At 43.4% G+C, this 21,784-nt stretch overlaps 2 protein-coding genes and 1 long non-coding RNA gene across 5 annotated transcripts; 1 reads left to right on the plus strand and 2 right to left on the minus strand.

Moving 5' to 3' along the window:
- Positions 1-652: 652 nt before the first annotated feature.
- SCPEP1 (serine carboxypeptidase 1) lies at positions 653-13,469 on the minus strand. 3 transcript variants are annotated; one of them, XM_053960218.1, is made up of 13 exons: positions 13,451-13,469; positions 12,078-12,223; positions 11,117-11,206; positions 10,267-10,422; positions 9,730-9,804; positions 9,454-9,526; positions 8,493-8,530; positions 8,181-8,309; positions 6,609-6,693; positions 5,729-5,842; positions 4,955-5,092; positions 3,475-3,638; positions 653-3,363 (listed from the first exon to the last, which is right to left on the minus strand). In XM_053960218.1, the coding sequence occupies exons 2-13, from the start codon at positions 12,150-12,152 to the stop codon at positions 3,298-3,300; spliced, it is 1,203 nt and encodes a 400-aa protein (XP_053816193.1). In that variant the 5' UTR covers positions 12,153-12,223; positions 13,451-13,469; the 3' UTR covers positions 653-3,297. The 3 variants fall into 3 exon arrangements, with proteins under 3 accessions (XP_053816193.1, XP_053816195.1, XP_053816192.1); XM_053960220.1 differs by lacking the exon at positions 13,451-13,469 and adding an exon at positions 13,169-13,269; XM_053960217.1 differs by lacking the exon at positions 13,451-13,469 and adding an exon at positions 12,607-12,778.
- On the plus strand, positions 13,328-19,846 carry COIL (coilin). Its single transcript, XM_053960216.1, has 7 exons — positions 13,328-13,575; positions 14,578-15,748; positions 16,064-16,150; positions 16,694-16,741; positions 17,376-17,451; positions 18,190-18,278; positions 18,763-19,846. The coding sequence occupies exons 1-7, from the start codon at positions 13,328-13,330 to the stop codon at positions 18,856-18,858; spliced, it is 1,815 nt and encodes a 604-aa protein (XP_053816191.1). The 3' UTR covers positions 18,859-19,846.
- A 294-nt stretch (positions 19,847-20,140) lies between these two features.
- LOC128797550 (uncharacterized) lies at positions 20,141-21,521 on the minus strand. The gene is made up of 3 exons (XR_008434175.1): positions 21,204-21,521; positions 20,900-21,024; positions 20,141-20,221 (listed from the first exon to the last, which is right to left on the minus strand). It is a non-coding gene; the product is annotated as an uncharacterized LOC128797550 (long non-coding RNA).
- Between the last annotated feature and the right edge of the window lie 263 nt (positions 21,522-21,784).

Genomic DNA, 21,784 nt, shown 5'->3' on the forward strand with positions numbered 1-21,784 from the left:
GCAGGACTTGAACTCCTTTCAAAGCAACTGATTTCTTACAGCCTCTGCTGGATAGGTGACTTACCTTTGTCATGATCTAGAGCTGTGACGCACCAGTGACAAAGCCTTTACTGGAATAAAACGAATCTTCCTTGAGGCTAACGGATTGCTGCTTTGTTGTTTGCATTTAAATGAACCCTAGTTAAAAGCCTGTCTCCATGGGCAAGTGTTTTTATTCTAGCACATTTAGATTTGGCATAGCCCCTAAAACCAACAAATCATTACCACCAGCCTTCTTGACACCATCTTTCTTCCTCCCAAACTGTCTCTGCCAACAGGAAAACCTGCTGAAGCTAAAACAAAGCAGGAAAAGGAACAGATGCCTCAAGCCTGTGACTGAGCACCAGCCCATGACAATTGAATCAATGTCCCATTTGATAAAGAGGGGTGAGAACAGCACTAAATGCTGCTTTCTGGAGAGACCACCTTCTCAATTATTTTCCTCTCTCAAGCCCTATAGTACTAATTTAGGATTAATGCAGAGTGTTGTATATAACAGGACTGAGGACCAGCCTACTCAAACTGCTGTCATGGTCTAACCACAGAGCTGCCCACTTACTGTCCCCCCGAGACAGATGGGGAAGAGACTGAGGGCTAAAAGTGAGAAAACTCATGTGTTGAAATAAGGACAGTTTAATAGGCAACAAGCAAATCAAAACAAGGAATTCATTCACCACTTCCCATGGGCAGGCAGGTGTGCAGCTGTCTCCAAGGAAGCAGGGCTCCATCACATGCAGTTATTTGGGAAGACAAACAGCATCACCTCCAGTGTCCCCCCTTCCTTCTTCTCCCCCAGCTGAGCATGACATCACCTGGCCTGGGACATCCCTTTGGCCAGTTAGGGTTAGCTGTCCTGGCTGTGTCCCCTCCAACTCCTTGTGCTCTCCAAAGACCCCTCACTGGTAGGGTCTGATGAGGGCAGAAAAGGCCTTGTCAGAACTGTTCAGCCACAACTAGAACAACCCTGTGTTATCAACAATCTCCAACACAAATCCAAATCACAGCCCATACTTTCTACTAGGAAGAAAATTATAACAGCCCAAACCAGCATATTTCCCAGGCAAAACCATACTGATTTGCTAGGCAAATTATTTAAAAATATTCAAAGAATTCAGATATGCAAATTTACACACTGGTAGCAACTTCCCCTTGTTCACCTAAAAGCCAAAACAGCAAATATGTCATTTTCAAGCAGTGAAATCAATGTGATGCTGAAAAGAGATGAATTAGACCTATTTATTGAAAAAAGGTGTTTAAAAAAACAAATCTGGATTTGCATTGCTAAAGTTCTCAAGAATGCAAGTAGGGAACTTGAAAAAGGAAAGCAATTATTAGGTGCCAATAGTGCAGCTGCTGGGTGATTGCAAGTGTGCTCACGCAGCTTTGTGCCTGTCCTAGTATTGCTTTATGATGCTGAATTGTATCCCCATTTGTCTATTCAGCCCAGAAGTCAGTTTTGCACCTTTAAAACTAGATCTGAGAGTGAAGCAGTGAAATGGAGGCAGTTGTGATCAAATCATAGACACAGAGAGCTTCAGCAATTTTCTCTCCTGGACTGTGTTGTCTGCAGCACAGATGGGAGAGAGCTCTCCTTTGCTTTTTAGTTGTGGTTTTTTTTTTTTTTCTTTTTTTTTCAGCTACCTGAGGCAATGAAGTTCCCTGGACTGTGTTGTTGTTTTTGGTTTGGTTTTTTTTTTTTTTTTTTTTTTTTTTTTTTTTTTTTTTTTTTCTTGGAACTGTTCAAACCTGCTCTGGACTGAAAACACTGGAGCTCACACCTGTGGCCCACTGGGGCCTGGGATGTGGCATTTTCCAGCACAGGAGGGATTGATAAGAGATTGAGCAAGCTGAGCTACACCCCACAACAAGGACTTTCTGAATTTGCCATCTCTTCAGAACAGCAAGAGGTTTTATTGTTTAATAATATTAAATGTTTGTGCTTGTGAATACTTTGTTTGTTAAACAAAGTTTTTTTTCACTTTTCTCCAAGGAAATCTTTTCCCAAACCAGTAGAGGGAAGGGCTTGATTCTCCTTTCTAGAGGGACCCTTTTGAAGTTCCCTCCCAAATTTGCCCTCAACCAGGACAGTGCCTTAGTTCGTGCTAAGACAATGCTATCAGGAATTTCATTACAGTTTCAGTGGCTGGAGTAAGTGAGAGGTTGCTATTTATTTAGGATTCTGACAGCTGGAAACAGCTGTTGTGCCTCCTATCAGACACTAGTAAGAAACAACTACTTCATGCTCCATAGCAGAAGTCAAATGATGTCTGACCAAGTCTCTTCTTGACTATGTATTATAAAATGTTTCAAAATAATAGGTCTCTGCAAGACATTAAAAAAATCTCTAAAAAACATGGATCAAGATTTTGTATATCCTTCTTTTAAACACTCCTATTATCTTTCAAAATTCTGCTGTTATTGCTCAAATAATGCTCCTTTCCTTCTGGCTAAACCCAGAAGGTTTTAAGAGGCTCCTGTCTGTTGGGACTCTTTGGTACAAGAGAGTATTAACAGGCCTTCTCCTTCAGGATACCGAAAAGCAGGAATTCCTGCTGGATGCGCTTTAGGTGTTGAGGATAAAGGCAAAGTTTGAGTAGTGGGCATTAAGAAAAATGGAAACAAGAAACAAATGGTCAGATGAAAAGGGACAAATCCTCCTCTGTGGGATGTTTTTCTCTCTCCACAGCAAAGGAAGTGTGAAGAATCCTGGATCCTAATTCAGGCACCTCAGCAAGATGAAATGAACTGTGATTCCTCTAGGGCAGGTCCTCTGTCCTGGCATTTCCAGTCTTGAGCTTGTAATCCAGCCAGGTGACTCAAGCCTTAGGACAAAGGAAGGAACATTCCACAGCCTCATGGAGCAGGTCACCTCTCCCAGAGGAACACAAAGCAAATCAAGTCAAATCAGTTTTACTCTTGGTGTGCAGACATACAAGGGTGCATTCAGGGAAGGGCAAGAGCACAAAATCCTTCCAAGGCAAATGTTCAGGGTTTGTTCTTTATGACAGGTGACTTCCCTCTGCAAGAGTCATTTATGAACAGTGTTAAGGCAGCAAATCACAGCTTAAAAATTCAAAAGCAGTAACTCATTCAAGGAAAAAAATGCCTTTCCACAAGCACTTGTGCACGGTATCAGCAAGATGAGGGAGGCTGTGTGTCAAAACAGCCACTGTGCCTCCTTTGGCTTAGGATCCAGAATCACACTTCTCCAGAGCCCTGGTGCTGGACAGGAAGCCAGACCAGATGACCTCCCCTCCCCTAGTGCTGCTGCTGAGTCACCATCCTGAGCATTTTGAGTGCCATCTCTCCTTGGTCAGCTGGCACCTAGCACAGAGAAAAGCAAAGGATAAGCAGCTGCTATAAGGAAGCAGACAGCAGCTACATACACATCTTCAGTCTTCTTGCTGATTCCACCCCAAGGACTTCATTATTTACCATGTGCCCAGCCTTGAGAATCCAGAAGAAAGCAAAGTTCTCATAGGCCTTGTGGAAAGCAGCTGTCTCAGTAGATTCTGGAGACACATACAGTGCCTTCCACCTTTTCTGGCTGAACTGCTCCAAATCAGGCCACTTCAGTTTCCGGATCCAGGCCTCCTGGCCTGTTGGAAATAAGAAACAGCATTGATTACTAATACTTGGAAAGTATTGGTAATTGATTTCCAAGCATTGATTACCAATACTTGGAAATTACTGATACTTGGTTCCACAGCAGCTTGGGAGTCCAGTTCAGCTGGATGTCCCCTGTACTGGATACCAGTACAGCAGTTAGCACAGAGTCTGTGTACTCAGATCCTAAAAACAATTTTGTTATGCCTAGGAAAATTCAGGACAAACTGAAACAAACCAATGGAGGGGAGAAGGGAATAAGTAAACAGTGAAGGTGTGTATGAAATGGATTTAGGATTGTACAAGTTGAACATGTGTTTCTTGGAGGCTCTGCAGCCCTAGAAATTCCAACATATTTCACTTTGCACCTCAAACACCTTGAATGTCCTGCCATGCAGAAGGATCAGCCATACCAAGTCCTCCTCCTGGAAATGAGAAGAGGCACTGTTTCCCTGTTTTTTGGACACTCATTGAGAGGAGACTGAAAAGGCTTTCTGTTTCCAGGTGCTGCTAGAGAATGTGGAGGTCAAGACAGCAACAAGATCAATTCTAGGACTCCAAGGGGGACAAAGCTTTTTAGACAAAAATGTGATAAACTGGAGCATCACTAGCTGGTAATCTGTTTTGACAGCCTAAATACCATGCTTCCTGGATTTATTGATTGCTGTGTGGTTCATGAAGGGCATCTGAATATCTAAGTGGACAGAGACATACAAGGAATAAAGCCTTTCACAACATAGGAAGGTGTCTGTGGAGTCTGTGACTGCAGATTCTTTAACTCAGTGAGAAAAGACCAGCAGAAGGGAGCACAGTAGCCTTGTGAGGCATTTCAGCAGCATTTGGCCTGGCTCCCAAACTGCCCCTGGATCAAACCAACATCTTGCAAGCAGCAAACAAAGCCCAAGGTGTGCAGGAGCCTACACTAAGAGCAGGTGTGATCACTCTTCTACTGCACCCTCCCTCATTAATTACCAGCATTCTTTGCCTATGAATGAGCACACACACATACACATCTATGTGCCTATCCAGGAGGATTAAGTCAATTGTTAGCTTCACTGAAGCAAGCAATTACTGATGTTGCAGATCCATTTCTCAACAGTATAATGGAAGTAAAGGATTTGCCTGTCTCAGAGGGATATAAGCAAAACATCCTAAGTGCTGCTCATTTATGACTGTAATATTTAAGCACTGCTAGTTAGGTAAGAGGTTTGCACAGAAGACTGGAGAAATCTGGGTACCAATATACTGACAGCTCCACATTCTACTCATCACATGTTCTGTTTCCATCCCCAGTCAAGAAGTTCCTCACCCATGGTGTCAACAATGAGGTCCAGCTGCCCATTATAGACTGTAACACTGATATTGGCTGCCAAAAGCTGATCAACAATATCGATGACAGGTTTCATGAAGTCCTCAGCCATGTTCTCAAAGACCTGTCTCGACTGACCTGGTTGGAAGCAGAAAGACAAATTTTAAGTGATGAAGGATGTCATCCCCAAACTGGGACAGAAGCATGGGCTAAAGGCTTTAAAATGGAGTTCACAGCTGCACAAAAACCAGTCCTAGCCAAAAGTAGCAGTGATTTATCAGTCTGAGGAACAGGAGGACCAGACAGCAGCTGTGCTCTCACTGGAGCTCATAGACAATGCTGTAGTTTCTGGCTCCTATTTACACACAGAGTGCTGACATCAGTCCTTTAAGCCTGTTTTACACCCCCTCCTCTGTAAGATGCATCATTACATGACACCAGACTTCTGGCACAGAAAAACTGACAGGAATTTCAGCAAGACTGCATGAAAGACAGAAACCAGTTCCTGAAAAACAGAGGATCTTCCTCCCTCCCCCTGTATTTTTAGTTACTTGGCTAAAGATAGATATGAGCAGCAGAATCAGAACCAGAACCACACTTATTCCCACAGGCCTGCCCCACAACATCTTCATTTCTGAGAACAAATCCCCTCCTTAGCCCCATGGACAATGACAAATGAACGTGACCAGTTGCCAGAGTATTCTCCTACAGGATGCAATACTGTAAACAGCCGTAATGAACTCATCAGGTGCACACTAACAGACAGCAAAGTACCTCCCCACTTCACACAGTCAGGAATGATCATCAGCTTCTTTCTGATGGGCCCATTCATCAGCTCATCGAGGCTGTTCTGATGCATTTTTCTGACATGGCGCTGGTAAAGCCGCACTGGAAAATATCGAGCACGCTGTGATCAGTGGCACACTTAAGACTCCATCCTGCACAGATAACAATCTTCAGTGTCAACCACGGCCAACAAACCCTTTTCTAATGAAAATGCAACACCACAGAGAGAGATTTGCTTACTTTTACTAGAAACCACTGAAGTCAACCCTTATTTAGGGCAGGATGATACAGGAAGAATCCATCCATTCCTAGTTTTAACTAGCATTGTACTTTTTCTGGGCATCAGCTTCTGCTTTAACCACTTGGCTCTTCTCAAAAGACCAGTTATTTTTGAGCTGCAATGTTTTACTTTCAGGAGTTAATTTCACCTTCCCTTATGAAGCCAACAGAAAAAGAGCTTAAAAGAAGTTCTACATGTGTGTTTTTCACATTGATGCACAAAAATCATGGAGAAAGAATTTAATCAGACTGTTTCTACTGATGAGACACTTTGGTGTCCTGTCTTAAAGACAGGAATGAAAGACAGTAAGAGGAAGTAACTTAAAAGGTCTTGAAATGATGTTGCAATTATACTGACTGCTTCCTTGCTGTAATTTGTGCAGGATGTAGAGGTGGAGGTGTCATCTATAGGGTTGTTCCACATTCCTATCTGTCTCTACTTATGCAACAGCAAACAAGTTCTGCTTGGGAGAATATCAACATCCATTTTAAAGATGTGCTACATTGAGACTCTTTCCACTGTCAGAGTTGAAGGTATGTGAATGGAAACACAGGGCCTCAGAAATTTAAGTATTTAAATATAACTTACTGAGATGGAGATTTTCTTGTTCATCTGATTTCACTTCTGGAACCTCCTTAGTCAAGATGTTATAAAAGTTCACATTGTCTGTGTTCTGAAAACACAAGATAATTTCAGTAACACTCATAAAAACATTCCTCAGAGATGAAGAATAGTCTCTCCTGAACAGAAAAAAAAAAAAAAAAAAAGGATAAGTTAATCCTAAATAAAGGACCCTGTGACTTGTCACTTTACCGGCACACCAGGAAGATACTTGTGGAAAAACTTCAGTTCTACATTTGCTTTGAGAAGTGGGAGATTCCTCAAGTCTGTATTGTTCACACATGGGTTGTGCCAGAGATGTTATTTACTCCTCTGAAGCAGATGTGAAGCTACAGGAAGTCTTACCCTGCGTTACTCATGGCAGAGAGCTGCAGCGCCGGGTGATGCTTTTAGACAGCCTCTACTGCCAGGTCTGGTCTGGTGCCACTCTCGCTCAACATCCTTCCAACCTACAATCCTCCAAAATATAAAATGCTTCCTCAAAAATGTGGTGCTGGGTATGAGCCACCCCTCTTCTGGAACTGCTGACAGCTGGATGTGCCCAAGCACTGCAGATTGGCAGCTCTGATGCAGCTGACAGAGGCTGCCTGCATCCAAGGACAAACGTGAGCAGTGTTGCCATTACAGAAGTTACTCCAGGTTCTTGAAGTCTTGCTTTACTTGATTTTTGAGTTTTTAAAGTTCTGATGCTTAGGTCAGAAATCAGCTCACAACAGCAACTGCAGAAGAACTGCAATGCCTTCACCTGCCAGCACCATCACAACTGAGAGAGGAAGCCAAGTAGATTTGAAAAGTAAAACAGGAACCAAAAGTTCCTTCTGAACAGCAAGAAGTGAAACCAACTATGTACAAGCCACTGTCAGTCATGAATCACAGAAAGAAAAATAAAAACAAAAACATCAAAAAACTCCAAAAAAAGAACACAAAAAGTAAAAAAAGGAAGTGGCCCCAGATTAGCCTTTCTGTCCAAGGAAGCCAGAGCCTTATGTGTACTAAAGAATGATATATAACAAAGAATGAGATTTTGGAGCAACCTTTTAACAGGAGAAACCAAAGTAAAACTTTACCAGTCTTTTATGCTGGAACTTTCTAAGTAACAAGATGCAGTGACCCACAGTAACAGACCATAACTTGAGGTTCCTTTCCATCCTGTGCACCTATTGTAGTTCTTCAAATAGAGATGTGTGCTTAACTTCAAGTTTGTGTCTTGGAATGCAGTTTTCAATATTTAAAGCTTTCCAGGAGATACAGTTTGTTTAAATTGAAACTGTGGATTCAAGAGGACTAGTTGTATGCTGAAATGTCAGTGCAATACTGGAAGACCATAAGGGCTGTCCTGCCCACTTTCTCTGTCACTCTCCCAGCAGGGCATAGCAAACACTCCTTTATATCAGTGCTGGGATACAACAAACTCTGGCAAAAATGCCTGGGCAGAGGGCTGAAGAATTCATGCCAGCTCAGCACTCATAGAAAGGATAACTTGAAATCATGTGCCTCCCCAGGCAGCAGTTAGTTCTTAATGTTAGTCAAAGATCCTACCTCTTCAATGACACCTTCAGCCTTGCCCCATAGCTCAGTAGCCAGCCCGTATTGATTTTTATTTATTGCATCCATTATTTCTTTGGCAACAGCAGTCACCTCTGCTAGACCATTATCATCAAGGAGAGACTGGGAGACAAACACAAAGAAGGACAGCTTCAATTACAATTCCACATTCATTTATTGCTAACAGCCTCCATGCTTTTGAGGTTTTATTCAGGCCAAGAGGTAATCTTAAAATTCAACATCCATTTGCACTGTATGGCAGCACAAGGGATCAGGTGAGGACCGAGAGTTTAAGAAGGTACTTACAGTGCTGTAAAGGTAGGGCCCCCAGGACAGCACAGAGTCTAAACAAATGGGACAGATTTCACACATCAAATTGACAATCAATTATTGACATAAGATTTAACTTACTTCTCCTTTACTGGGGCAACAATATTTATGAGAAAAAATAAATGGAGATGAATTAATCAGTAAAAAGGTACAGTAAGCTCTGTTTAACCCTAAAGTTACGTACCACAGAGCAGGTTCTTTACAAATCCTGCAACATCATTAACCCCCTATGAGTTAACCAGTGAAATTTATTTAAAGCAACCAACATGTTTTTACCAAAATGTTCTCCCCCCAGCACTGCAGCACATTGCCAGAACATGGGCAGAGGTCTAACAAGATGGGAATTATCTAAACTTATCTGTTTGAAAAGTCAAAAGGGAAAAACTGAGTTATAAAACAAATCTGTTTTATAACAACTTTGTTTGTAAATTCTCAAGCTGATGGCAGACAGCTAAGAGTTTGCTTGGTATTGTTCTGTGCTGCAGAGGATCTGTGAAGCCTGTCCTTGCCAATACCACTGAAGGACCAAGAGCCCTTTAATTTGCTTTTTATCCTCACCAGACACAAATCTCACTTGCAGCCTTATGAATCACTTGGTGGCCACATTTCAGCACAGGACTTAAAAAACACCTTAGAGGCTGCGGAGATGTGTAGGGACATTTTACCATCCCTCCACTTCAGATACAAGTGTGCTCCTTGCTGACCTTGCTCTCTGACTTTTCCTAATCTAGATAGATTCTAAAGAGAGATTCATCAGTCACAAGAAGACTTGCAAGGCTGCAGTATTTATTTTTGATTTACCAGACTCACTAGAGAGTTAGTTTACTTAAGGTAGGGATAGCCTTTTTGACTTCAGGCACTCGTGGAATGATTACAACACCCAGCAAAACAAAATAACAACAACAAATCATCCACAGTCTGAGGAGTTTAAACGTACCCAAAGGTGAAATCCATGAGTCTCCAAGAGCAGTCCCCATAAAATTGCACTTTATGGTCCCTTTTTGAACAGCCTTCATGAATAAGAGGAAAACCAAAACAAAACACCAATAAATTAAATTTTACCTATCCATGACTCTAGAATCAGTTTTCATTAAGTGAAAAAAGTAAGTAGCACTGTGAATTAGGCAATAGGGACAGTGTATTCCAGAAAATAAAAGTACTTGTAGAACCCTGTTTTAAAATGAAAAGCAAACTGTATCCTCCAAGTACTTACTTTGTGCAGCTCCAAAGCAACCCCAGCAGCCATTTTACCTCCGTAAGATTCAGAAAATATGTAAAATGGGATGGTCTGGGGAGAGAAAAACCACACAAGGAACTCGTTGTGCAAAGGGCAGAAGATGCTTCCAACCATCTCCCAGATCCCACAGGACCCAGGCACTGGCTGTTCACCTCTCATCCTCAAACATGTAATGTTTTTCTTATTTTAAGCTGCACATTAGGTTTCCATAACATCCTGGTGATTTGCTGGGGTTGGTTCTGAAGTATTTTGGAATTATAAGCAGCTGTGATCCTATATATGCTGCTCAGATCACTCAACAGACAAAAATCAACCTCAATGCTTATCTAACTAACCCCAAAATCAAGATACAACTTCTGAAATGTGGAGAATAAGAGACAGTGGTTATACCTGCACCACACACTACCTAGCAGCAAAACACTGCTCATCTGGAAGTCTGTTCCCTAATTCTTTTTGAATTCTATTTAAAAGCAGAGAAAAATACAACAATAAACAAGAATTCAATTCACTTACCTGGAATTCTGTTCTACACTTGAAGAATTCTCCAAGAAAAACCATCATATCAGAAACTACTGCGGTAAGGTTTTGGGCAAACAAGCTACAGTCATCCACATAACTGAATCCAGTGCCCACAGGATTATCCACAAACAAGATACTGGCTGCCTGCAACTGTAGAAGCAGAAAGGTTTGTATAAAACCTCAGTTCAGCACCAGCAAAAAAAACTTAGTTTGGATGGTACAAATTATTAACTGAGCCAGCAAATCCCCGGACCTGAAAAAACTTGCAGAAAAATTAGGTGCAACATAAAGTCCTTCAACGTGCCCCATCTGTAATGAGAAATAAACCCAAAAACTCCCAGTGATCCAGGAGCAGGTCACCTAGGGGAACTCCAGAGTACTTCAGACTATTGGTAACTGAGAGCACAAATATATTGCTCTAATTAAATTTCCACCTTCACAGGCAGCTGTAATTTGTTTTCCCTTCAAGGCTATACTGGACCTGTAATTATAAGCCATAGGTTTTAGACTGCCAGCCACCCAGAAAAAGCTCTGTGACTGCACACAATGAAGCTGTGATTTGAAAGAATACTTTCTACAGTTTCTCTGCTGTTTCCCAGACATCTTCATTTCACAGTTCTACAGAAGACCAGACACATTTTATCAAATTAATGTCTACCCCTCAGTTCTAAACAAGGCTATTCCTATAAGCTAATTTATTAACCACAATATTTTAACTTGAAATATTATAGCTCTACTGAACTTTAAATGAAAAAACTGTTCTGTGTTTTTTTGTGTAGTGATCATCTGCTTACACAAGCAAACATTTGTAATTAGTAGTTAGAAGCTGAACTCTCTACTGTACCCAGGTTGTATTTCTTGGTTTCATTTCTTTGTCTAATGGACCAATCTCTTCAAAGTTCCCATATCCACAGCCTGAAGCTCCTGGACCTCCCTGCAGGGAAATATCAAATGACATAGATGTTAAAAGGCAGCATGGCATAGATATGAGAGATGGAAGAAAAATACAAGGTAGCCAGTAAGTAGAATGACAGATTGTAAATGTTTAGAAATGGCTTTTGCACTACACATTAATTTGCAGAGCAGGCTCTCTTCCTCATGGTCTTGGGCTATGCACACACATGCCATTTCTGAAAGCAAGAATTCAACAGAGAAGCAGTCACCCACTTGTGAGAGCTTCTGGTGAGCTGCCTGCTATGTGCCTACAGTTTCAAAACTTTATTCTCTGAATATGGAGTGCAAAAGTTAACTATGCTAACTGGGGCTTGCAAGTCATTAGCTCACTCAGCATGTATAGCTTGTGGGTTTCACTCTGATGAAATAACCCAGAAAGAGTAAGAACAAGTCCTCAAGTGATTCTATTCAACATTAACTTCTGAAATATACTGTGGAGAACACGGCACCATTTTTATCAAACTGGGATTGTTTCCATTTAGAAATCATCCTCAATCTCTGATTATTTTATTTACTCTCTCTCTCTGAACATTGTTTAGACTTCAACCTCTTCAGGAAAGGAGCTGTGAAATTACAATGCACAAAAATCACTACTGTTGTATGAAAGATAAGAACAACCTCTGTTATTGCAATCAAACTTGATGGAAGGTGAGCAGTTGAGGACATCCCACAACTGCAGAATGAAATCATCCTTATTTTTCCCAACCCCAACACCTCATTCACAAGGCAAGGCATTTAGAACCAGGCAGTTTTGAATCCTGTTTCTGTAGAGCTGCACAATATCAGATATCAGACTGAACCAGGCACAGATGGAAAGAATTATTGCTTAGGTGTCTCTCACCAAACCTTACCTGAAGCCACAAGACAAGAGGTAACTCTGTGAAGTCTTTGGTTGGGTTATTTGCATAGTAGAGCCACCAGAACATGTGGGCCTTGCTCCGAACCTCCACATATCCCCACACTTCTTTGGGCTCTTGGGGCCGCCTCAGAACTACACCTTGAGGGGAAATAACAATCAGCTAGGTAAAAAGGCTCAGCTTTGGACTTTCCACCAAAATTGTTCTAAAACATTACATTTCAATCTTGAGTGTGATAATTAGAAGTGTTACTACTATTAAAGAAAATTACTATAAGAAATCTGCCTATACTTACACCCCCACCCACAGCTGAGTTATTGTCACGAATGAAGCATTTAATTAAGTGCTTCCTTATCAAAGCCTGGAGTTTGAGCTGCTGCTGGAATAACAGCCCAATCGCTGGAATAATTTGTTCTTGAAGTGTTTTCAAGGCCTGGGCTGAAGGCACAGCCCCAGTGAAATAACTCCCACAACTAGCTGCAATTTCGACAAGGATCACAGAATATTCTGAGTTGAAAGGTACCTAAAAAGATCGAGTCCAACTGTTTAGTGAACGGCCCGTGCGGGGATCGAACCCGCAGCCTTAAGAGTTATTGTCTCCATGACCCGAGCAACTGAACTCATCCCAGCACTTTGATGTGGGTGTCTGCGGGGACCCACATTCACAGTCCCCAAGGAGAGCAGATGCAGACAGACAGAGAGGCACTTCTAAAGGAATCCAAAATATAATCTATGTCAGTAAAGTCTAGTCACCTTAAGTCAGTAAAGTCTACTGCCCATCTGGGACACGGAACAGACCTTTGACACTCCAACCCTTAATCTCAAGGATCAGGGCAGAAGGCAACAGCGCACTGGAGCAGGAGCAATCGGGCTTTTCCAAGCCAAGGTGGCCAGGCTTTGCTGCTCCCGCCGGGACTGCCACTATCCTCTCCGTCCCTCCCGACCGCCATCCCAGCAGGCGGAATTTCGCGCGGCTCAGCCCGGGCCCTGCCCGGCAGCGGCTGCGGGACACAGGAGCGCTTTACTCGGAGGCCCCATGCCCAGAGGCCCCGCTCCCGTCCCGTCCCGCCCGGTCCGACCCGTACCTGCCGCCAGCAGCAGCACGGACAGCGCGGTCACAGCTCGGAGCAGCCCCATCGCTCCCTCAGCTCCCGCAGTCACGGGACCGGCCCGGCCCGCCCTGAGGCACCGCCCCCGTGCCCGCCTCTTCCTCCTCCTCCTCCTCCTCCTCCTCCACCTCCGTGATGGCGGCCGGCGGCGGCCCGGTGCGGCTGCGGCTGGTGTTCGACCACCCTCCGCCGGCCAGCCCGGGCTGCGCGCTGTGCTGGCTGCTGCTGGAGCCGGGCCAGGCGCGGCTCGTCACCGACCTGCTCAGCCTCATCCGCCATCGCTTCGGCTTCAGCCGCCGCGCCCGCCTCAGCCTCTTCCTCGAGGGGGCGCTGCTGCCGCCCGGCGAGAGCGCGCGCCTCGTGCGGGACAACGACTCGCTGCGGTAGGGACCGGGCCGGGACAGGGACAGGGATCGCTATAGGGACCGGGACAGCGGGATAGGGACCGGGACAGCGGGACAGGGACAGGGATCGCTATAGGGACCGGGACAGCGGGACAGGGACAGCGGGATAGGGACCGGGACAGCGGGACAGGGACAGGGATCGCTATAGGGACCGGGACAGCGGGACCGGGACAGCGGGACAGGGACAGCGGGACAGGGACAGGGATCGCTATAGGGACCGGGACAGCGGGATCGGACAGAAAGAGCAGGATCGGGACCGGGATCAGGACAGCAGGACCGTGACAGCGGGATCGGGGGTCAGTTCCACACACGCACCTCATCAGTGGCTATCAGCATCTAAAGGCGGTGCCAAGGGGCCGGACCGGGTTCTGCCCGGTGGTGCCGAGCCATGGGACAAAAGGCAGCGGGCAGGAACTGGTGCCCAGGAAGTTCCACCTGACTATGAGGAAGAGCTTCCCTGTGCAGGGACCACACGCTGGGACAGAGAGGATGTGGAGTTTCCCTCACTGGGGATATTCCAGAGCCCTCTGGACACAGCCCTGTGCTCTGGGATGACCCTGCTTAGGCAGGGAGGTGGGATCAGATGACCTCACTGTGGTCCCTTCCAGCCTGACCCATTCTGGGATTTGGTGAATTTCTACCAAAGAGGTTTTGGTGGGACAGGGATGGGGCTTCCTCAAGGGTCTGAGCTCTTCCTTCCCTGGGCAGTGGAGCAGGAGCCGGGTGCCCACGGACACTGACTCCCAGCACCTGAGACACCCCAGCATGTCCAAAAGGATGGAGGGAGCCAAGCAGTTGGAAATGTTCCCAAAGATGGAAGGGGAGCCTGTGCCTGCAGGGGAGGGTTTTGGACTGTCCAGGGAAGAACTGGAGCATCTTCACTCTAAAGGAACTTGCCTGAGCTGCTCACATGTGGGAAAGAGTGTTCATTATGCTGAATGGTGGCTTTTGTTTGTTGTTTTTTTTTTTTTTTTCTAACAGAGTAAAATTGGAAGAGATAGTTGCAGATGATTATGAAGACATAGATGATGTCTTTATTTACACAACAAAAGAAGACAAAAAAAGGCACAGACATAAGGAGGATGAGGAAGAATTGTCTAGGAATGAAGGCAAGCATAAGAGGAAAAAGAAAAAGGAGAAGCATAACCTTGAGTATTCCTCTTGTAGGGAAGAGACCTCTGTAGATACTTGGGCCTCTCAGAAAAGGTACACGAAAAGAAAAAGAAAGGAAGAAGTTAGGGGAAGAAATAGACTCGCAGAAGGTAAGGAAGAGAGCTCTACTTCCCATTCTAAAAAGATGAAAAAAACAGAGAGGGAGAAGCAGTTGGCAACAAAAAAGAAGGATGAAAAGCAGACAAAGGTTGCTGCAGCAAAGATGGCTTTAGAACGGGCAAATGAGAGCTTTTCTCTAAATTCTGGTAAAAATAGCACCAAAAAGATCACAACACAGTCCAGGAAAAAGAGGGTGGGAGCTTCAGATTCCTCCAGCACATCGTCTGACAGTGACAGCAGTGAATTAAATGTAAAGGAAAATAAATCTTCCCATAAACCTATAGTGGTGACACTTCCCAAAGACAAATCCCAAGCTGCTTCAGATTCTGATGTGAAAACTAATAAAGTGACTGTAAAGTCTAACACTGAAAAGACTAAGACTGCAATTAGTAAAAATGCTAAAAAACCCCAGTCTTCTAGTTCAGATTCTGACTCGAGTACAGAGGATGAGAAGGTGACACCAGCACAAGACAGCACTGCAAAGGAAAAATCAGTGCCAAACCATGTGGTGGCTGTAAAAGCCAGCACCAAAGCTCCCAAAGCACAGAGCTCCTCTTCAGACTCTGATAGTTCAGATTCAGACACACTTGTCATTAAAAAATCTGCAGCAGGTGCTGGACTGGGTAATTCCATAGTAAGGAACTGCACTAAACAATTGCCAGCCAGTGTCCAAGGACCGTTTGCCAGCCCGAGCCGTGGAAGGGGGCGTGGAACAGGAGAGGATAACTTCTGGAGAGGACCTAGGGGCCGTGGGTTTCGTGGGATGATGAGGGGCCATGGGAGAGGAGCAAACCCTGGCTTCTTCTATAACTACAGCAGTGAAGGCCAGAAACAGAGGCAGTTAAATGAAGCTGCAACAAACGCTTCTGTCCTTGTCCAGGTGAGTGACTGACACAGGCAGAGGTCACCTTTCTCTGGCAGCCTGAACTGTACAAAGAACCTATAGGATGAGAGTAATTCATAACAGCAGAAATAGATTAGTGGGATAAAGGCTGATGTTTTATTTACTGTAATTCTGTTTGTCAGCCTGAGGACGTGTTTGTGAAACAACAATAAAGTGATTGTATTCTATATCTAAAAACAAAGCATGTACCTTGCTTTTCTCAGTGATTCTTGCAATCCAAACAGCATGAACATTGTCTTCTGTTTTCACTGATGCAGTAATTAAATCAGTGGTTTACTCTTTGTTTCACAGAATCCCATGGAGATTCCCAAGAGAGACTATAGTGTGTTACCTCTTCTAGCTGCTCCACCCCGAGTGGGAGAAAAAATTGCCTTTAAGGTAAACTCTGGAAATGCTAAATGTCAGTAGGTTAAAATTGCTTCATTTGGGCCACTCTTAAATTTCTGACCTAACAGTTTCTGTAAAAAATTCACTTGTTGTAAAGCCTGGCTTTGATTTTTGACAAAGTTTGGAGCATATACAGAAGTTAAGTGCATTTCTTTAGACTTTCTGTATTTGTAGAACACAAGAAATGCTGTCTGTGCTGTCATTTCAATGTAATTTTCCACGTAAATGTTATTGGAAATCTTACCATACAAATAATTACACTGCACTGCAAAATAAAAAAGTAAATAAAAATGAAATCCCTGCAGCTGAGGAGACTGGGATCCATCTCCCTAATCTCCTCACACAGCCTGACTTGGACTAAATCCTTTGGAGCAGCAAGTCCTGGAAGTCTACCTGGGACCACAATTGGCCTTGGGTTCCCAGGAGTAGGAGACTTGGCTCTTGCACTTTTCTGTTGCTGAATAAACTGGTTGTAGGTGGAATCATCAAAGATTGGGAAAAGTTACAATTTGTTACTTGTATTTCTTTCAACAGCGCCTGGAACTAACTGAAAATTACAGTCCTGAAGTTTCAGACTATAAGGTACTGGTTTTCTTTCCTCCCTTCATTCACTCACAGAACTATGATAGGTGAGGTATGGCTTAAATATTTTGATGCTGTGCAGTGTTTTTCCTTGCATCCAGTTGACTCCACAGGCTATTCCTGGTGCAGGAGTAAAAATCAAAACTATAGAAGCCGAAAGTAATTGAAAACTTGAAGGGTGTAGCTGTTATTAAAAAAGAAAAACAACAACAAACTACCAACTACAAGGATTATTAATAATCATTAATATTTTAGAGATGACAAAAAACGCAGACTCTCAAATAGAAAAATGTAGCTGTATTTGAGTCTACTGCTATTTGAAGTCAGGGCAAGTTCTTAAAACTGGTGCAAGTAAAATTTTGTTGCTACTTTAAATAACTTGGTTTCTGGGCAAGTACTGATTTAAACTGCAAAGTTAGTGACAATGAGTAACTTTGATTTATTGATACCAGTAGTTAGAGATTGCTGAGCATTAATTCTTTGTAGATTTTGTACAAGGAGACTGGAAAATTTGATAGCCAAATATACTTATTTCCTCTGGCAGCAATCAAGTAGTGCACTGGTTGTAAATATGGAATAGTTATCCAGTGCTGAAGTGTATCTTACCTGATTCTTTTCTTGTTGCTTTGTGAAGGAGGCAAAAATAATCAGTTGGAATGCTGAAAAAAAGCAGATTGAACTTGAGATCCTTTCAACATCAGCAGGACAATGTACGTACCTGGGGACACCAAGGGCTTGTTGTCATTTGCTGTCACCTGGAAAACCAGAAGTCCAAGGAACACTTCATCTTTCAGGAGTATTCCAAATTTCCTTGGGATCATTCTCAACACACCCCTCTCCTCCTCATTCCTTCCTCAAAAAGGCTATTTAAATTGAGAAGTTCTAACCCTTGCTAGTTGAGCTGAAAGATGCTCATGGGTATTTACAAAATAATTTTTTCAGTCCGTTTGAGTGGTCAGTAACTCACCTCTACTGTGGTTTCATTTTCTGAAAGAAATTATTTCAGAAAGAAAGAAAATATTTTATATTATTATTTTACAGAGAAAGTGTGAGGCCATAATGGTGTATCTTCAGTGGGTGTGGAATGAGTCCCTGCAATGACAAGATGCAGTTCCTGAGACCTGAAATGATTCATGTCTCTCAAACTGTGTATCCTGCAGTTTCCATTTAAGCCAGAATTAATGAATTGTCATATGAGCATTTTTCTCAAATTTCAGCAACATATTGTTGACTTTCTCATGTGAGTAGTCATATAATTACCTTAATTTTGGTGTGTAGTATTCAATTTTTCCTCAAGATTTTTTCTTACAATTATGAACCCAGACACTGAGCACAAAAAATCCCCAAAACAAACCCCAAAACCAAACTGGTTTTGATTGGCTTTTGTGGTAAACATTTAAAGTTTCTTTGGTTTGTAGCTGGTTGAGCTGTTTGTTTGTTTTTTTCAGTTGCTAAGGAGCCAGGGAAGTTTGACCTGGTGTACCAGTCTGCAGACGGAGAGGAGCTGATCGAGTATGCGGTGCCTCAGGACACCAAGGTACGTGGGGCCTGCTCTGAGTCCTGCCACCAGCTCTGCAGAGCTGGCACCTGCCCTGCTTCCTGCCTCTCTTCACCTCAGGGACATTCCCTTTGTAATCATGCATCTGATTTGAAATAATTGTTTCTTTCTAGCAAGAATGTGCATGTTTACATCATAATTATCAGTTCTTGCATGGTACTCAATTAACTGGGGTCACCGCCACTCATCAAAGTTCTTGCTTTGGCTAATAAACATCATCATGTCTCATAGAGATCCTTTACCAGCTTTTCCTTTCATCACACTTGTTCTTACCTGCACCTTTCCTTACCCAGGACATGGGGCAGGTTGAGGTTCACCAGTAGGATCAGTGACTCACAGGGGGAGCTGTGATCTTGGTTCAATGGTCCCATTGTTCAGGTCTAGGCAAAAGCATAACAGCACAGAAATTGCATCTGCTGGTGCTGCTGGCACCTGCCAAGTGCTGCCTGTGGTTTGTTTTCAGATAACTGAAAGCTGGGATGCGCTGATAGAGCCAAGACTGATTGTGGAGCCTCCAGTTAATGGATCCAGCGTTGAAAATGGAACATCTAGTATGTGAAAAGATGTGAACAATTGTACAGATCTGTTCTGTGAAATGCTGCCTTCTGGTTCTGAGGGTGGCAAGTGCACTGATGGATGTTACTGTCTTAAAAAGAAGTAGGCCAAAAGAAAAACAGTTTTTTCCCTTAGGCTATGTTTTTATGTAATACATGAAAACTTTGTTTATTATAGGAAGTGTAATATAGATCTGTTGGGTTTGAATATTCCTACTGTACCAAGCTGCAGAACTGGAATGGTTTGATTAAAAGATAAAACCCAACCCTGTACTGTGAGTAACTGTTTAAATGTCTGGGTTTGGCTAGAGCTGTATAACTGCCAGAGGTCACTTTCATTTTAAAATTTATTATAAATATTGTTGATATGCAAAACTGTCCCTCTGCTGCTGCCACAGCATACAAATGCTGTGACTTTGTAGTTACTTAAAGAGTTCACCTAAACGTATGCAGTAAAGCCTGTGGATTTCAAGCTTCTGTAATTTTAAGGCAGATAAACAGCACTGGTAACTGTCAACTTTTCTTAGAACCAGTGGAAAATAACATGAACCCCTGGCACAATTGTGTCCTGCTGTGTTAATCCATGTAGGCTCTGAAAGCCTTTATTGTTGGTTTTAGAGCAAACCCTCTTGCCCTTTAAGTGCTGAAGTTTCTGTGCTGCCTTTCTTCTTCCTGCTTCTTTCCTTTCTTCTTTCTTTCTTCTTTCTGCTTCTTTCCAGCAGCAGAATGGGTCACCAGGTGCTGGCAAGGCACTGCACTGACAGCTCTAATAATTATTAGCATTGAGGGGGCACCTTGTACCTCTAGAGCCTTGGCAAGTCTTACACTTTCAGATAATCCCTGTGCTAGGTAGTTAATTCCTACAGAAAAGACATGTGAAAAAGCAAACCCTAGATACAAACACACACCTGAAAATTTGTACATTATGGTTTAGCTGTCATGTACTCTGACCTAGTGCATGAATCCATTAAAGTACTGTGTGTTTTTGTGTCACCCTAGTAAAATGTCTTGTTTGTGAAGGAATCGTTTTTATACAAGTAAAATGAATTTGTGTTTTGTGGTTCACTTCAGATACCATTATTTCATGCTAGGATTTGTTCTTTTAGAGAAAAGTTCAGTTAGATTTGTGTGGCTGTTCTTGCAAACTGGATGAAAAGAAGATGTCAAACGGAACACAGTCAGGCTCAGACAGTGGGGATTAATGGAAAGATTATTTTTCTAAGGGAAATTGTTACTTGTTAATTCTTAGGAAGTTGCAAAAGCTAAATGCAAGTGTTTCACAGTACCTGTTGTTCCATTGCCTACTGTGCATTTTTGGCATGAATTAAATGGATGCAGAGTCACTCTGGCTGTGCCACACAGATGATGCTGGAAAACAAATACATCTCTGAGAGAGGGTTGGAAGGTAAAATCTTGAGTTTTATTTACCCATTGTTACCAAGTTTGCGTGAAGCTACTGCTTCACTGCTCAATTCAAATCAGACCAAGGGCAGGCAGTCTGAGGGAACTGCCAAGAGCCCTCCCTGTCCCATCCACATCCTGCTCTGAGGAATCTGGGATGGGACAATGTGCACATGAATCCCACAAGGAGGTGGTGAAACGCTGAACAAACCCTCACTGCTGCCTTTCTGTCCCTGGGGCTCTCCCATGTCTCAGCCCCTTTGCTGGGGGCAGGAATGCGAGGTGCCATTTATCCCACTGTGCTTCTAAAGCCCTGCTTAGGCCCCGTGGGGCACTTTGAATGTGCAGTATCTGGGCAAAGGGTTAGATTTAGTTCAGAATCACAGGAATTTCTCAAGCATTTGCAAGCAAAAGTGAGTAATAACTTAAGTAGCTATTTAAATGGTAGCAGTAATTTTTTTATGTTAAAATTTATTGTCTCATAGACAACAGGAGTGGTTGGGCTTTCTCCAAACCAGAATTTCAAGCCCTCTTTGACAACGCAGAACTTAAATTGCTCATATGAGCTCTAAGCATCCTGTGCTATGCTCCAGAAGCAGAAGCTACAGTTGTGAGGGTTTATATTTACACTTTTTATTTGCATACCTTTGTCTATATCAGTTGATTCCACATGAGTGCCACAGAAAATACAATGAAGGTGCTGAGTCTTTGAAAGATGACAGAGGTTTATTCCAGATAAGCCCAGGGTGGGCTTATCTGGACTAAGGAACCTATGGAAAAATAAAGAATGCAAACATTAAGAGCTGCTCTTTTGTCCCATCTCATGCACAGCACAGCTCTCTAAGAGTGTTCCTTTGCAGTCACAATCACCACCCCCTGTCAGGTGTTTGCATTTCCTCTGACAGCAATTACAAAGTCCTGATCAGCACATCCCAACCATGCTGTAAACCTGTGGCACTGTGCCCATCTCCTAGAAACTTCTCCACCCTCAAGCACATGACAGAGCTGATCTTGAACTTTTGCTCCTGTCACAGCCCTGCAGCTCCAAATGCCTCCATTGTCTGTTCTGCACCTGTATCTGTTGCTGGGCAGTGACTCAGAGCTCTGTGACACACAACCCCTCTGCAGCTTATCCTCAAGGAGTGTTAAAAGGCTGGAGGGATAACTGATGTAGGTACAAGTCCATGTTATCTGTGCAACATAGCTTTACAATGATTCTCTAGATTTAATTTAATAGTCCAAAAGAACTGGCTAGGCGCTGATTTCACTTGTAACAGACCACCCAACATCCCTTCTTTTGAGTGCTTTATTTTGAGCATGAACATGAGCCAGCAGTGTACCCAGATGGCCAAAAAGGCCAACAGCCCCTGGCCTGTATCAGGAACAGTGTGGCCAGCAGGAGCAGGGAGGTCATTCTTCCCCTGTACTTGGCACTGGTGAGGCCACACCTCGAGTGCTGTGTCCAGGTCTGGCCCCTCAGTTTGGGAAGGACGTTGAGATGCTCGAGCATGTCCAGAGGAGGGCAGCGAG

The sequence above is a fragment of the Vidua chalybeata genome, chromosome 19, assembly GCF_026979565.1.
Source record: "Vidua chalybeata isolate OUT-0048 chromosome 19, bVidCha1 merged haplotype, whole genome shotgun sequence".
NCBI lineage: Eukaryota > Metazoa > Chordata > Aves > Passeriformes > Viduidae > Vidua > Vidua chalybeata.